Here is a 12,554-nt window from a genome sequence, read left to right as displayed (position 1 = left end):
TTTTTAAGAAGCTATGCTGCACGGACATTTCTAGAAGGTGAAGAGTCCCCGTATCCGACACCTGGACACTCGGATACACCTGGACACTTCTCGGACACCCGTGTCGGGGCGTGTCTACAATTTTAAAATAATTAGGACACTTCTCTTACGTTTTAAGAGAGAGTCCTAATAAAGAAAATGCGCATTTTCTTTTCTTTGTAATACACATTTCTTCTGTTTTCTTTGTGAGTCCACCTAAAACTCCAAAAGTCTAGCATGCGACGGCGACCAAGAACACGAGAAACAAGGGCGAGCGGTTCTCTTATACGATGACGACTTATACATATTTTTTATAATTTATAAATATACCCCTATATTTTTATTATTTATAAATATACCCCTATACTTTTTATATTTACGCGTATCCCTCGCGTATCCGTATCCTAGTTTTTTGAAAATGCCGTATCATTGTGTCCGTATCCGCGTATCGCTGTATCCACGGATTCGTGTCCGTGCAGCATAGGTGAGAAGTAGTTTGAGAAATTGAGAGGGAGAGGCACGGTTCAACTGCAGCAACTAGCCACCACCGTGGCACCGCCACATACTGCCACCGCAGGGTCACGACTGACCACCACCGCGCCGCCACGAAAGCCACCACCACCTACGCCACGAGTGAATCCCCACTGCCGGTCCCACAACCAGCCACCCGTGCTCGCGGTACCACGACCAGCCACCACCGCAGCGCCACGAGAAGCCACCACCACGTACGCCACGAGCGACGCCTCTCTTGGGTAATTCTCACCCCCCCCCCACCCCACCCCACCCCACCCACACACACACACACAATTTTTGTTTGTATTGGAAAATATTGATTCGAATTTGAGATTGTCCTGGCATAAAAAAATTGTTTGCGAATGATACTTTTCATTTCTTTATATTTTTGTTCACTTAGAATCTCAAATATTAATGTTTAATTGCCTCTGTTTCATATTTAGTTGGATTGATAGGGTAAATTTACTTTTTTTTTGTTTCATACCTTTATATTTGGTGGAAAAAAAATGGAAAATAAATTAAAACAATTCAAATCTCAGTGAGAAAATTATGTAGTTTATTTCTTCTTAAATTATCATCTACTTCTCCCAAATTGAACAGATTATTGAATGTTTTTACTTGTCAGATTATTATTTTCCTTATTAATTAATTCAGTCCATATTTCGGATGTAGCTGAACATGAGTTCATTTAAAGATGACCGCATTTGGATGTATAATAGACTTGAACACTTTATGTTTTTCCTTTTATTTGTTTGTTTGTTTGTTTTTTCAGGAAACAGCCACGAAGAGGAGGTGTTAGACGAGCGATCCGTGAGAGTTCATCACAGGCACAACCACAAACACCTCTATCAGAGCAAGGGGAAGTGGGAGATTCACAATCAAGTGTTGCATCATAACAAAGAATCTCGAGCAACCGAATATTGCTGAAAGTGGATAGGGACGAGTAAATTTATTTAAATATTTGAAACATATATTATTGTGCAAGAATATTAATGATGGTTTATTGAATAGTTTTAATCCTTCGAATGCTTCGAGAAATTTGGTTACAATATTCAAGAAATCATTCAGCGGTCCGTGGCCTAAATGGAGCAGTGTCCCAAATCATGTCAGATATCGTTGGTTTGGAGAATTTCAGGTATGATATTTTGACTTACTAATTATTTATTTATTAATTTATTTATGATAGATTAATGCAATCTCCAGTTTGTTTCTTCTATGCATAGTATAATTAATTTATTTGCTCTATTTTGTTTACCTTTTCGCAATACGTAAACTGGTAGAAACTTAGAGTCTTGACATTTTGTTATTGAAATCTAAACTGAAGTTTTAAGCTAGGATAAATATTGAAAATGGTTTCAGAAAAATGTTAGTAACTTTACTAATCTGGCCTCTCATTATTATTAAGTGAGGAGGTTGATGATGGATGGATTAACTTGTTTTCTCAATTTATTCGTTTTATCAGTGCTCTTATTGTATTATGAGTCAGTCTAGACAAGTGTGTACGTAGCATTCTGGAGTATGTTCATATTAAATGCAATTATCTTGATATTTTTGCTACTTAATTATTTAGCTCAATTTTTTTTAATTTGTATGGTTTGCTAAAGTGTTATTTTTATTGAATATTTACAGAAGATGTATAATTGGGCAGATGATGATCATTTGGCAGTAACAATACATTTCGAACGCAAAGGAAGTACCAGCTTGAGCAATTCTTTGTACAAAGCTAAAAAGCAATATAATGAGACAAATATAATACCCAACTGGATCAATCTGAATTGGTAGGAATTTATGGCTTATTGGAATGCTGGAAATTTTATTAATAAATCTGAAATTAATTCCAATAACAGAAAATCAAGTATAAATGATCAAGGCATATCTTTGTACACAGGAGGATCAATTGCTATTTCAGAATGTAAAAGAAGATATGTAAGTATTAATTTTGTACTTTATTCTTGATAATTGAATTATTTAATTTTCAATTAACTATTTGCTCGTTTCTTTAGGTTAAAGAGAAAGGGAGAGAGACTACTGCCACATAGTTATTTTTGATGACTCATAAGACAAAAGGAAATAATGATTGGGTTGATCGTAAATCAAAGTTTGTATGGGTATGATTCTAATTTTATATTTTATTTCAATCATATAATCTTTAATAGCTTCTGTTAAAACTTGTGTTACATTTAGAAGGACTGGTGTTTAATATTCTTCTTTAGTTGCTTTAGGCCATTTATCGTATATAATGTGCTGATAATGCACTAATGACTAGCTTGAATATGCTCCTTTCAGGCATTGTTTTTTAGTGAAATATATATGATTCTTCTAACTGAAATACATCTGATGTTGCTAATTTTCTATTACTCTATATTTTTTGGATTAATTTATCATCAATTTTATTGTATCATGATAGATTTTCGACAATTATCAATCGAAGGCGTTAAGATAACAATGCCGATGGAGAAGGAAATGAGGATACAACAATAAACGACGACGAGGAAGAAGAAGAAGATGCTAATGGAGATGAGACCTTCATGAAAATGGTGCATGCTACCTAAAGAAGTTGTTGATAATGCTTGGCTCGAGGCAACTGGAGGACCAATTAAAGGAAGAGTTTACGGTTTCGGATCAGAGTCTGCTAATGTTATACATAATGGTAACTTTATTTATAATGCTTCAACGAGTTCTTCATCAACACCACAAAACTTGGTTGACAGTCCAACTTTCGAAGAAGTTGTTAATCGATTGGTGGAGCAAAAGATTGCAGATATGCGTGCATCTTTTGAAGAGCAACTGCAAGCCGGTATCCAAGCTGTCATTCAGGCCGTGCACCAAAGTGAACCAAGAGGATTTACTAGAGTTTCAGCGTCAGCAACATAGTTATGGGATAAGATTGAAATTAACATTTTTAGAAGATAGTTATTTTTTTCTAGAACCTGATGTTGCACATACTATTGATATTGTTTAGCTTAAAATATTTTTTGATAACTAGATTTAAGTTTCGCACTTTAGTATTGTATCAAATGTTTATTTTATGAGCATATTTTGATGTTTAATTTTTGGTAAATTGTATATCTGAATAGGTTTTAATAATTTATTTCAATACTTTAAAATAATTTGGCTACATTTTTAGCAACAAATATTTCTAATAATGGTTGTGTAAAGTTACTTTTGGCGATGAAATTTGTGACGGATTTTATGTATTTTTTGATAGTATATTGCAATGAAGTTAGCTATAGATTTACGACGGAATATTTGCAACGTACGTAGCTACGGATTTGGCAACAACACATTTTCGACGCACTTAGCAACATAATTAGCTACGGATGTTAGAAACAAACAAATTCAACATTAGTGATGGATGTGTTCGTTGCTAATATAGCGACAGATGTTGGCGACGAACGATATTCATTTCTACCATAGCAACGATAATTAGCGATAACTTTAGCCACATCCATTAGCAACATACACGTTTCATATTAGCGACAGATTAGTCTGTGACAACCGTAGCGACGGAATGTAGCGACGATCACTATCTGTTGCCACGTGTAGCAACGGCATTTCATCAAGTCGCAGCTAAAATTTAGCGACGCGGCTTTTTTCTACAGAATTGGCAACGCACGACATCTGTCGCTAATCACGAGTTAACGACGGATTTATAGTGTTTAGCGATGGATGGTGCCGTAGCTAATAGGCGATTTTCTAGTAGTGCATGTTCAAACTAAAATAAAGTTGGAATTTGAGGGAAAAAATCGAATTCATATGAATTTGAATAATTAAAAATGCTTAATGCAATTGAATAAATATTAAATAAAACGGAACTCATTTTTTATGATTATTCATGTACAAAAATAATGAATTTTGAGTGACTTTGATAAAATCATTTTAGAGAGAAGTTAGAGAAATTTTGAGCAGAGAGAGAATGTTTTTTTTAATTTATGTGTGTGATTTAGTAAATTTTAGTGTAGGATTTAGCACGCCCCTTTTAATTATTACGGAGATGTGGAAGGTGTTTTTCATTATTTAGCCTAATGTCATAGGGTTTTTTAGTAATTTACCCATAATAAAAAGAAAATGTGTAAAAACTGGACATTAACCCTATAATTAATTGATAAAATAATTGAACAATATCTATATGATGGAAATTTTGGATATTGTCAACCCATAACATTGATGACAAAGGGTTGAATCTAACCATGGTTAGTTAACCCCAACCATGGTTAAAAGATGGCCGCCCATACTATAAATTGGACCCCCTCAGCCACCTTCCTTCATCACCTTTCTTCACCACTTTGATGTTCGTGCCATCTTTTTTTTCCCATTTCTTTTTTCCTTAATTACCATACTGCCACTCTCTCTCTCATCTCTTTCTCTCTCTATATTTCCGGTTTGATTCTTTCTCTCTCTCTCTCCTCTCACATATTAATCGTCAGTTTTCAATATCTTTGCTTAATTTTACGTTACGGATTATTGCTTTTATTTTTTATTTTATTTCTGGAAGGTAGAAGAAAATGGCGGCGAACGGAACCGGACGCGGGGCGGTGGCGGCGGCGACTGGGCGGAACGGGCTGCCGAAGATCCATACTGAGAAGAAGGCGGAGGGAGTATGCCACGACGATGTTACGCCGCCGGTGAGGGCTCAGACGATTGACCAGCTCCATTCTCTGCAGAAGAAGAAATCGTCGGCGCCGACCACCCCCATCGACGGTGTTCACAGCCCCTTTGCGCCGCTGTCTGAGGGCGAGCGCAGCAAACAGCAACTTCAGTCAATCAGGTATATATATATATATATATATATATATAATTCTTGATGTAAAATTCTATTTTAATTAGAGATATTTTTTAATTAGTCTTGTGGACTAATTAAGAGAGAGAAACAGTGTCAATTATGTGTGAGAGAGAGTCATTTATTAATTTCAATGGCAAAATTGATTTTTTTTTTAAATAAATTTCTTATTGGAATTCTACATACAATTAATTTAAAACAATTTTTTTTTTCAAAAGGACAAATAATTTATGGGGGAGGGACTAGGGAGTATTATTATGTACTTTATTAATCATAAAATAATTCAATACTTAGATCAATTTATAGATGAATTTATTTTTCCAATAAATTTCTAATTGGAATTCTACATACAGTTAACTTCTATAAATTAATACAGTTGGGATCAGAGAAATTCTATTAATATAGCGAATTATTAGATTATCAAGTTAATAATTTAACATGTTTTCATCGAGCGGGGACCGAGAAAAACTATTATTTAATCGACGTTATTAATTTATCAAGTATTAATTTATTGAGGTTCTATCGTACATTGAAAAAGGGAGTATTATTATGTACTTAATTAATGATAAAATAATTTAATAATACTTGGATCAATTTATAGATTCATTTGATTTTTCAAGATAATTGAATTGTTTGGTAATAATTTTTCCCAAATTTGCAGTGATTCATTGGCATCATTCACAAGAGAAAACGGACCGAATGTGGTAAAAGGTGACCCGGCAAGGCAATCGGAGACGCCACGTGTATCCCACGTCAGCCACCACCTCGTCACCCCCACCATCACCGTCACCGACAGTTCTTTGAAATTCACCCATGTCCTCTACAACCTCTCTCCTGCCGGTAATAAATTTATTATTATTATTAATTAATTAAAAAAAATTGAATTAATTGTTTTTTTATTAATTATTTTTTGCTAATATAATTTGGTGGATCAATCAATGCAGAACTATACGAGCAAGCGATCAAATACGAGAAGGGGTCTTTCATTACGTCTAGCGGTGCATTGGCCACCCTTTCGGGGGCCAAGACCGGCCGATCGCCTAAGGACAAACGTGTTGTAAGAGACGAGACAACCGAGGATGATCTTTGGTGGGGCCGGTACGTGCAATTTTTTTATTCTTTCTTATTTAAATTTATATCCAAAATTGGAAAAAAATTTCGTAAAAGTTTCGTATTTGTTTCTCTTATCTAATTGTATTTTATGGTATATGTAGTGGCTCGCCGAATATTGAAATGGACGAGCACACGTTCATGGTTAATAGGGAAAGAGCCGTGGATTATTTGAATTCGTTGGATAAGGTAACGATTTTAATTTTACGGCTTTTGATTATAGTGATTTCGCGGTGCAGAAATTAAATGTTGCAATTGTTGGTGGTGCACGCCCGCGTGTGTGTGAATTGTGACTTCAATTTCTTCACTGCGTAGTGTATTTTGTCTCATTTGAACTGCTTCGCGGATAATAATAAAGGTTAAATATAAGTTATAAAGATAGGGCCTACGTTATCGTTCTTGTCATTTGTTGGCCATACTGCTTTGATCCTTTTTGAGAGGGGTAATTTCGTCTATAACGGATTTTGTCCGAATGCCGAAAGCCATATATATCCCATGCTTAAGTTTAATTTAATTGTGAAATTGTAATAAAAATGTTCGTAAAATTTAAAATATTTTCTTTAGTGAATTTTCATAGAAATTCCTTTTTAATTTCTTTGTAAAAAATAATATTCGTCACGATAAATTATCTACCAGGTTTTTGTGAACGATCAATTCCTGAACTGGGACCCGGAGAATCGTATCAAAGTCAGGATCGTGTCCGCACGGGCTTACCATTCCTTGTTCATGCACAACATGTAAGTTATATTTTCCCCAAAACAAAATCGAAAAACATTCACTAATTCAATCCTTGCCAAAAAAAAATCGGAATATTAGTCAATTTTGTTAAAGTGGATAATCGGGTGGGGCCCGTGACAGGTGTATCCGACCGAGCCCCGAAGAGCTGGAGAATTTCGGCACTCCGGATTTTACTATATACAACGCGGGACAGTTCCCGTGTAACCGTTACACGCACTACATGACATCATCGACTAGCATAGATTTAAATCTTGCGAGAAGAGAAATGGTCATACTCGGGACTCAATACGCGGGCGAAATGAAGAAGGGCCTTTTCGGCGTTATGCATTATCTCATGCCCAAGCGTCAAATCTTGTCCCTCCACTCCGGGTGCAATATGGGCAAAGATGGAGATGTTGCTCTCTTCTTCGGCTTGTCAGGTGAGGGGCCGTAACCCCCCGATATGTGTTTTCTCAGCATTAACTTGTGTGTGTATATGTTGATAATACTGCATCTCTGTTTCTTTTTAAGTGTCGTTTAAGGTAGATGCACACAGATTAACGATTCTAGTAAGTATAATTTATATTTTGATAGAAAAACCCGAAATTACCCTTTACGCATATATTTTTTGTCAATATAAATATAAGGGCAAATTAAGGCCACCCCCTTGAGTTATGGTCAAATTACGACCCCTCCTATTTGGGTAATTACAGCCACCTCCTCAACTATATATTATGTTACGAAAAGACCCCTCCAGAGGTAAATTTATGAATGTTAATTAGGTAAAAACCGAACCGATATTTCGGTACGCCAACATTTCATACTGTTTATCGAACTAAATATACGATTTGGTTCGGAAAATAACCGAATTACATAAATTTTATGTAAAAATATTTAAAAGGAGGGGGTGGCTGTAATTACCTAAACAATGTAATTACCTAAACAAGAGGGGGTTTTTTCGTAATTTGGCCATACCTCAGGGGTGGCCGTAATTTGGTAAATAAATATTAGTCATGCATTGAATTTTTTTTTTTTGGTTTACAATCTATAGATGTTTATTAAATGTTAATTTTTTTATTTATTTTTATTTCAGGAACGGGAAAAACTACTCTGTCGACCGATCACAATAGATACCTTATTGGAGACGACGAACATTGTTGGAGCGATAACGGTGTATCGAACATCGAAGGAGGCTGTTATGCTAAGTGTATCGATCTCGCACGGGAGAAGGAGCCCGATATTTGGAATGCAATCAAGTTTGGGACAGGTAATTAATTAATTATTTAGTGTCTCCATTTTCACGTAAAATAAAATAGTACTCTAATTGCGTAAAAAGCCCCGTGTTATAAAATATTAACAAAATCCCCCCCCCCTATATTGTGTAAGTAAAATCATTTGTACTCATGGTTGGCAGTATTGGAAAACGTGGTATTCGACGAGCATACTAGAGAAGTTGACTACACTGAGAAATCTGTCACAGGTAAAAGGCACACAATTCGTAAATTTCGTCCTTTTGGTTTTAAAATTTCGATTAGAAAAAAAAAATTAATATGCTCCATCTTTTTTTTTTCTTTTCACCGTATTTGTAGAGAATACTCGAGCGGCGTATCCTATCGAATACATCCCGAATGCTAAAATCCCATGTGTGGGCCCGCACCCTAAGAACGTGATACTATTGGCTTGCGATGCGTTTGGCGTGCTCCCACCAGTGAGCAAGCTGAGTCTAGCTCAGACGATGTATCATTTCATCAGTGGCTACACTGCACTTGTAGGGGCATTTATTTATTTATTTTGATCGGCACAAATTCAAGGGCGAAAACGTAATTTTAACTTTTTTTTTTTCTTTTCGAAATACAGGTTGCGGGAACCGAAGAAGGAATTAAAGAACCGCAGGCGACATTTTCAGCTTGCTTTGGGGCAGCGTTCATAATGCTGCATCCGACTAAATATGCAGCCATGTTAGCTGCAAAGATGCAGAAGCATGGTGCAACGGGGTGGCTCGTTAACACTGGCTGGTCCGGTGGAAGGTACACTATATAGTTTTATATCGATGACTCAGTTTGTTTGCAATCTTATTAGGGACAGTGAGTTTCGATCAGGGTTAAAATTGGAACGAAATTTTTCGAATTCCGTCAATTCTGATCCGAATATTTTCGATTTTAGTATACAATATTTCCCATTTCGAAAGTTCCGATTTATGATTTTTCTGAATTTTTCGAAACATAATCAGATTCTGATTTTCCATTCGATTTTAATTTTCGAAACTATTTCTGGAAATTTAACTTCAATAATATTCCTATGAAATCTATATTATAGGTGGCTGAAAAAATGGAAAATTCGAATTCCAGCTATTTTGATATGAAATTTCAAATTTTTGGAATACGTTTTGTCATTCCAATTTCCGATTTTCTATAGTTTTTTTGGAACGGAATTGAAATTAGTTTTCACTTCCGAAAAAAGTTGAATTTTTTTCCCGAAAATGTTAATTTCGATGCGATATGTCGAATTTCTTCCTCTAGTTTCAATACACAAGGCTTCATTATTTAATAATCATCGCACATCTTACCGATCAAACAGAGACTAAAATGCTTCATAGGTAAACGAAGTTTTAACAAAACTTTTTTTCTTTTTTTTCAGATATGGTTCGGGGAGCCGTATAAAATTGGCATACACTCGAAAAATCATCGACGCCATACACTCCGGCAGCCTCTTGAATGCTAATTACAAGAAAACAGAGGTGTTTGGCCTCGAGATCCCGTCAGAAGTCGAGGGTGTGCCTTCAGAAATCTTGGAGCCTATGAACACCGTAAGTTCTACAAAACTTGATAAAAAAATTTTAACGAAAATTCGCATATTTACTTCTTGATTTTCCGTGCGATTTGTTTTAACCTCGTATTATTAATTTTTTAGTGGTCCGATAAGAAGGCTTACAACGAGTCACTAGTGAAACTGGCTGGCCTTTTCAAGAACAACTTTGAAGGCTTTGTTGCTCACAAAATTGGAAAAGATGATAAATTGACTCAAGAAATTGTTAGTGCTGGCCCTGTTGTCTGAATCAGACAATGAAGAAAACAAAATATCTGCTAAATAAAAATTGTAACTCATCCCATTGAAGTACTACTACTATATATAATATTATTATATATGTGTTTATGTGGTCATTTTAATTTTTAATTTTTTTTGTTAGAAGTAATTCCCCTTTTCTTGTATCAAAAGAAGAAAGCAGATATGAAATAAAGTTTGTTTTGTTTAGTATTCATGCAGTTGTACCAGAAGTTAGATGCTACACCTGGTTATTTATACCGAATGAAATTGAATGGTATGTTTGGTTAGTTATATAGGATAAATTTGAACGGTATATTTAATTAAATAACTACTCACTAAGCACACATACACATGAGTGTGTGATTACGTACGAGATTTGATTAAATAATATACCCAACAAGCACACATACACATAGGAGTTTGTATAGGAGTGTGTAAATGTCATTGTTCACAAATGTCAACAACGTCGAAACTCTAATCAATGTTCATTCATTCATGCGTATCTTTCTCACCCGACATTTACTTCACCCGACATTTAGTTCAGTTAATTCAAGATGGATTAGAAAGTCGATTCAGAGGACTGCAAATTAAGTATTTTGAGTTTTACCAACACTTCCCTCGTCATCCTAGCGTTCTTTTGTTGGCATACCGCTCATCCATCGATTCGTCCAACTCATCCAATTTCCGCTTGCGGTCAACCCTTGCTTGCTCGAAGTGGTGGGCCCTACGGACGTAGATCTTAGCCATCGCGAGATAGTTGTGTGCCGTCGCAAGGTAGCTGTTACTACGCCCCGTGAAAATGGCGTTAGTGATCAGACCATGCAGCTGCTCGATTTGTTTATCCAGCTGCGGCTGCGCCTGGCTGTCTAACATGTGCTTCGGTAGTTCCAGACAAGGCTTCCAATCACGCGGGACGCGAATCGGCGCCGGCGGGGTGTTGTGACGAGAACAGTACCCCCGCAATCTTTGGTGTGCTTCAGACAATGTCTGCGGTGGCGGCACCACGGGCGGCATCCGGTCCAGTATGGCTAGCATGGCGTATTCCAACGCGTACTCCAATTCGCGGTGGTGCTCGTCATCGGGCAACATTCCGATTTTTTCCGATTTTTTTTTTCTTCTTCTGGATATCCCGATTAATTGAACGGAAAACCTAAGAAATTTAATTAACACGGCAATGCAATGCAAAGGCGAAGTCTTTCATTATCTTCAACCCTAATCGCAATTTTCTATTTAAAAAAAAACCCTAATCGCAATTCAAAAACCAAACACAAGTAAGAAAGAATCTACAGCGTGCTAACCTTTATTCGATTATTTTCCAGCAGAAGATAAATCAAATCAAATCAAAGCAAAGCAAAATTAAACCCTAATTTCTTTCTTTTCTCGGTAGAAAATTATTTGGGGATCTTCTTATTTTGTTTGTGTTGTTAGATGGCAAAGGTTAAGTGGGCATTCTGTAATTTTCTAATTTTGGAGGGGTCTAACTGTAACTAACCCTTTGATTTTTTATTTTATAATACCATAAATTAATTGACTAAGGCTCGTTTGGTTGGACGAGATTAGTCATGATTAATTAAATAATTGCATTTTGTTTGATGTTTAGTATTTCGAAAACTTATCATGTCGAAAGTTTTTTTGTTGGACGTCTCGAAGTCTGATAAAATAATTGGGTTTTCACTAAATTATTTAATTTTATCTTGACTAATCTTATCTTAGTAACTAAATGAGATTAAAAAAAAAAAGTTTACTAGAAATGCGATATCTGGTTGATCCTTCAAGTTGTTGCTTCTCTCTATCTTCCACAAAATTTGTAAGAAGATGCGGAAGAAACCCAAAGCATGGAAGCAATTCGGATGCGATCAACTAATAAAGATGCGACCACACATTTCCGTCTTCCCGCCATAAATTTTCATTTTACATGTTGGTAACTAGCGCTTCTAGGGGTGAAAGTCGGACCGAGATTTTCAATTTTCGCGGTTCTGATTCGAAAACTTCCAATTTTGGAACAACCTGTTTCATTTCGATTTTCGATATTTCCAGGTTCATTTGAATTGGAATTATATTAAAATTATTTGAAATTTTGTCCTATCCGATATACCTTAATTTCATTCTTGTGGGCTTCTCAAGAATTGATGATATAACATTGGGCCCAACTGTTAAAACCTACAAGTGAAGGGTCAATTTTTTAATTGCATGCCTAGCAAAATTCAATTAATTAATTTAGCGTAATAATAAAATTATTAACCTAATAATATAGTACATTATCATCGTGTCGGGACCAGAAAAAGTTATTAACTTATTATTCAAACGATGGTTATTAGCTTATTGAGTATTAAGTTATCGAGGTTCTACTGTATCTATATGACTATATCTA

General features: G+C 35.7%; 2 protein-coding genes and 1 long non-coding RNA gene across 6 annotated transcripts; 2 read left to right on the top strand and 1 right to left on the bottom strand.

Annotated features, from left to right (window-relative positions):
• The first annotated feature begins 508 nt into the window (after nt 1-508).
• On the top strand, nt 509-3,583 carry LOC148766189 (uncharacterized). Of its 4 annotated transcripts, none has more exons than XR_016035062.1 (6): nt 509-770; nt 1,304-1,666; nt 2,180-2,309; nt 2,379-2,457; nt 2,535-2,639; nt 2,939-3,583. It is a non-coding gene; the product is annotated as an uncharacterized LOC148766189 (long non-coding RNA). The 4 variants fall into 4 exon arrangements; XR_016035059.1 differs by having other exon boundaries at nt 2,161-2,309; XR_016035060.1 differs by having other exon boundaries at nt 2,161-2,309; nt 2,420-2,457; nt 2,939-3,582.
• Nucleotides 3,584-4,754: 1,171 nt separating this feature from the next.
• LOC105953491 (phosphoenolpyruvate carboxykinase (ATP) 1) lies at nt 4,755-10,395 on the top strand. Its single transcript, XM_012977156.2, has 13 exons — nt 4,755-4,912; nt 5,027-5,299; nt 5,973-6,151; nt 6,256-6,409; nt 6,526-6,610; nt 7,058-7,158; nt 7,280-7,578; nt 8,232-8,405; nt 8,553-8,618; nt 8,728-8,906; nt 8,996-9,165; nt 9,776-9,944; nt 10,049-10,395. The coding sequence occupies exons 2-13, from the start codon at nt 5,037-5,039 to the stop codon at nt 10,190-10,192; spliced, it is 1,983 nt and encodes a 660-aa protein (XP_012832610.1). The 5' UTR covers nt 4,755-4,912; nt 5,027-5,036; the 3' UTR covers nt 10,193-10,395.
• Nucleotides 10,396-10,541: 146 nt separating this feature from the next.
• Nucleotides 10,542-11,638, bottom strand: LOC105953492 (uncharacterized). The gene is made up of 2 exons (XM_012977157.2): nt 11,482-11,638; nt 10,542-11,333 (listed from the first exon to the last, which is right to left on the bottom strand). Exon 2 carries the CDS (start codon nt 11,270-11,272, stop codon nt 10,805-10,807), a length of 468 nt encoding a protein of 155 aa, XP_012832611.2. The 5' UTR covers nt 11,273-11,333; nt 11,482-11,638; the 3' UTR covers nt 10,542-10,804.
• Between the last annotated feature and the right edge of the window lie 916 nt (nt 11,639-12,554).

Source organism: Erythranthe guttata, chromosome 12 (assembly GCF_056151865.1).
Source record: "Erythranthe guttata isolate IM_541 chromosome 12, IM_541, whole genome shotgun sequence".
In the NCBI taxonomy this organism is placed as follows: Eukaryota; Viridiplantae; Streptophyta; class Magnoliopsida; order Lamiales; family Phrymaceae; genus Erythranthe; species Erythranthe guttata.
This window is presented reverse-complemented; position numbering and strand designations above follow the sequence as displayed.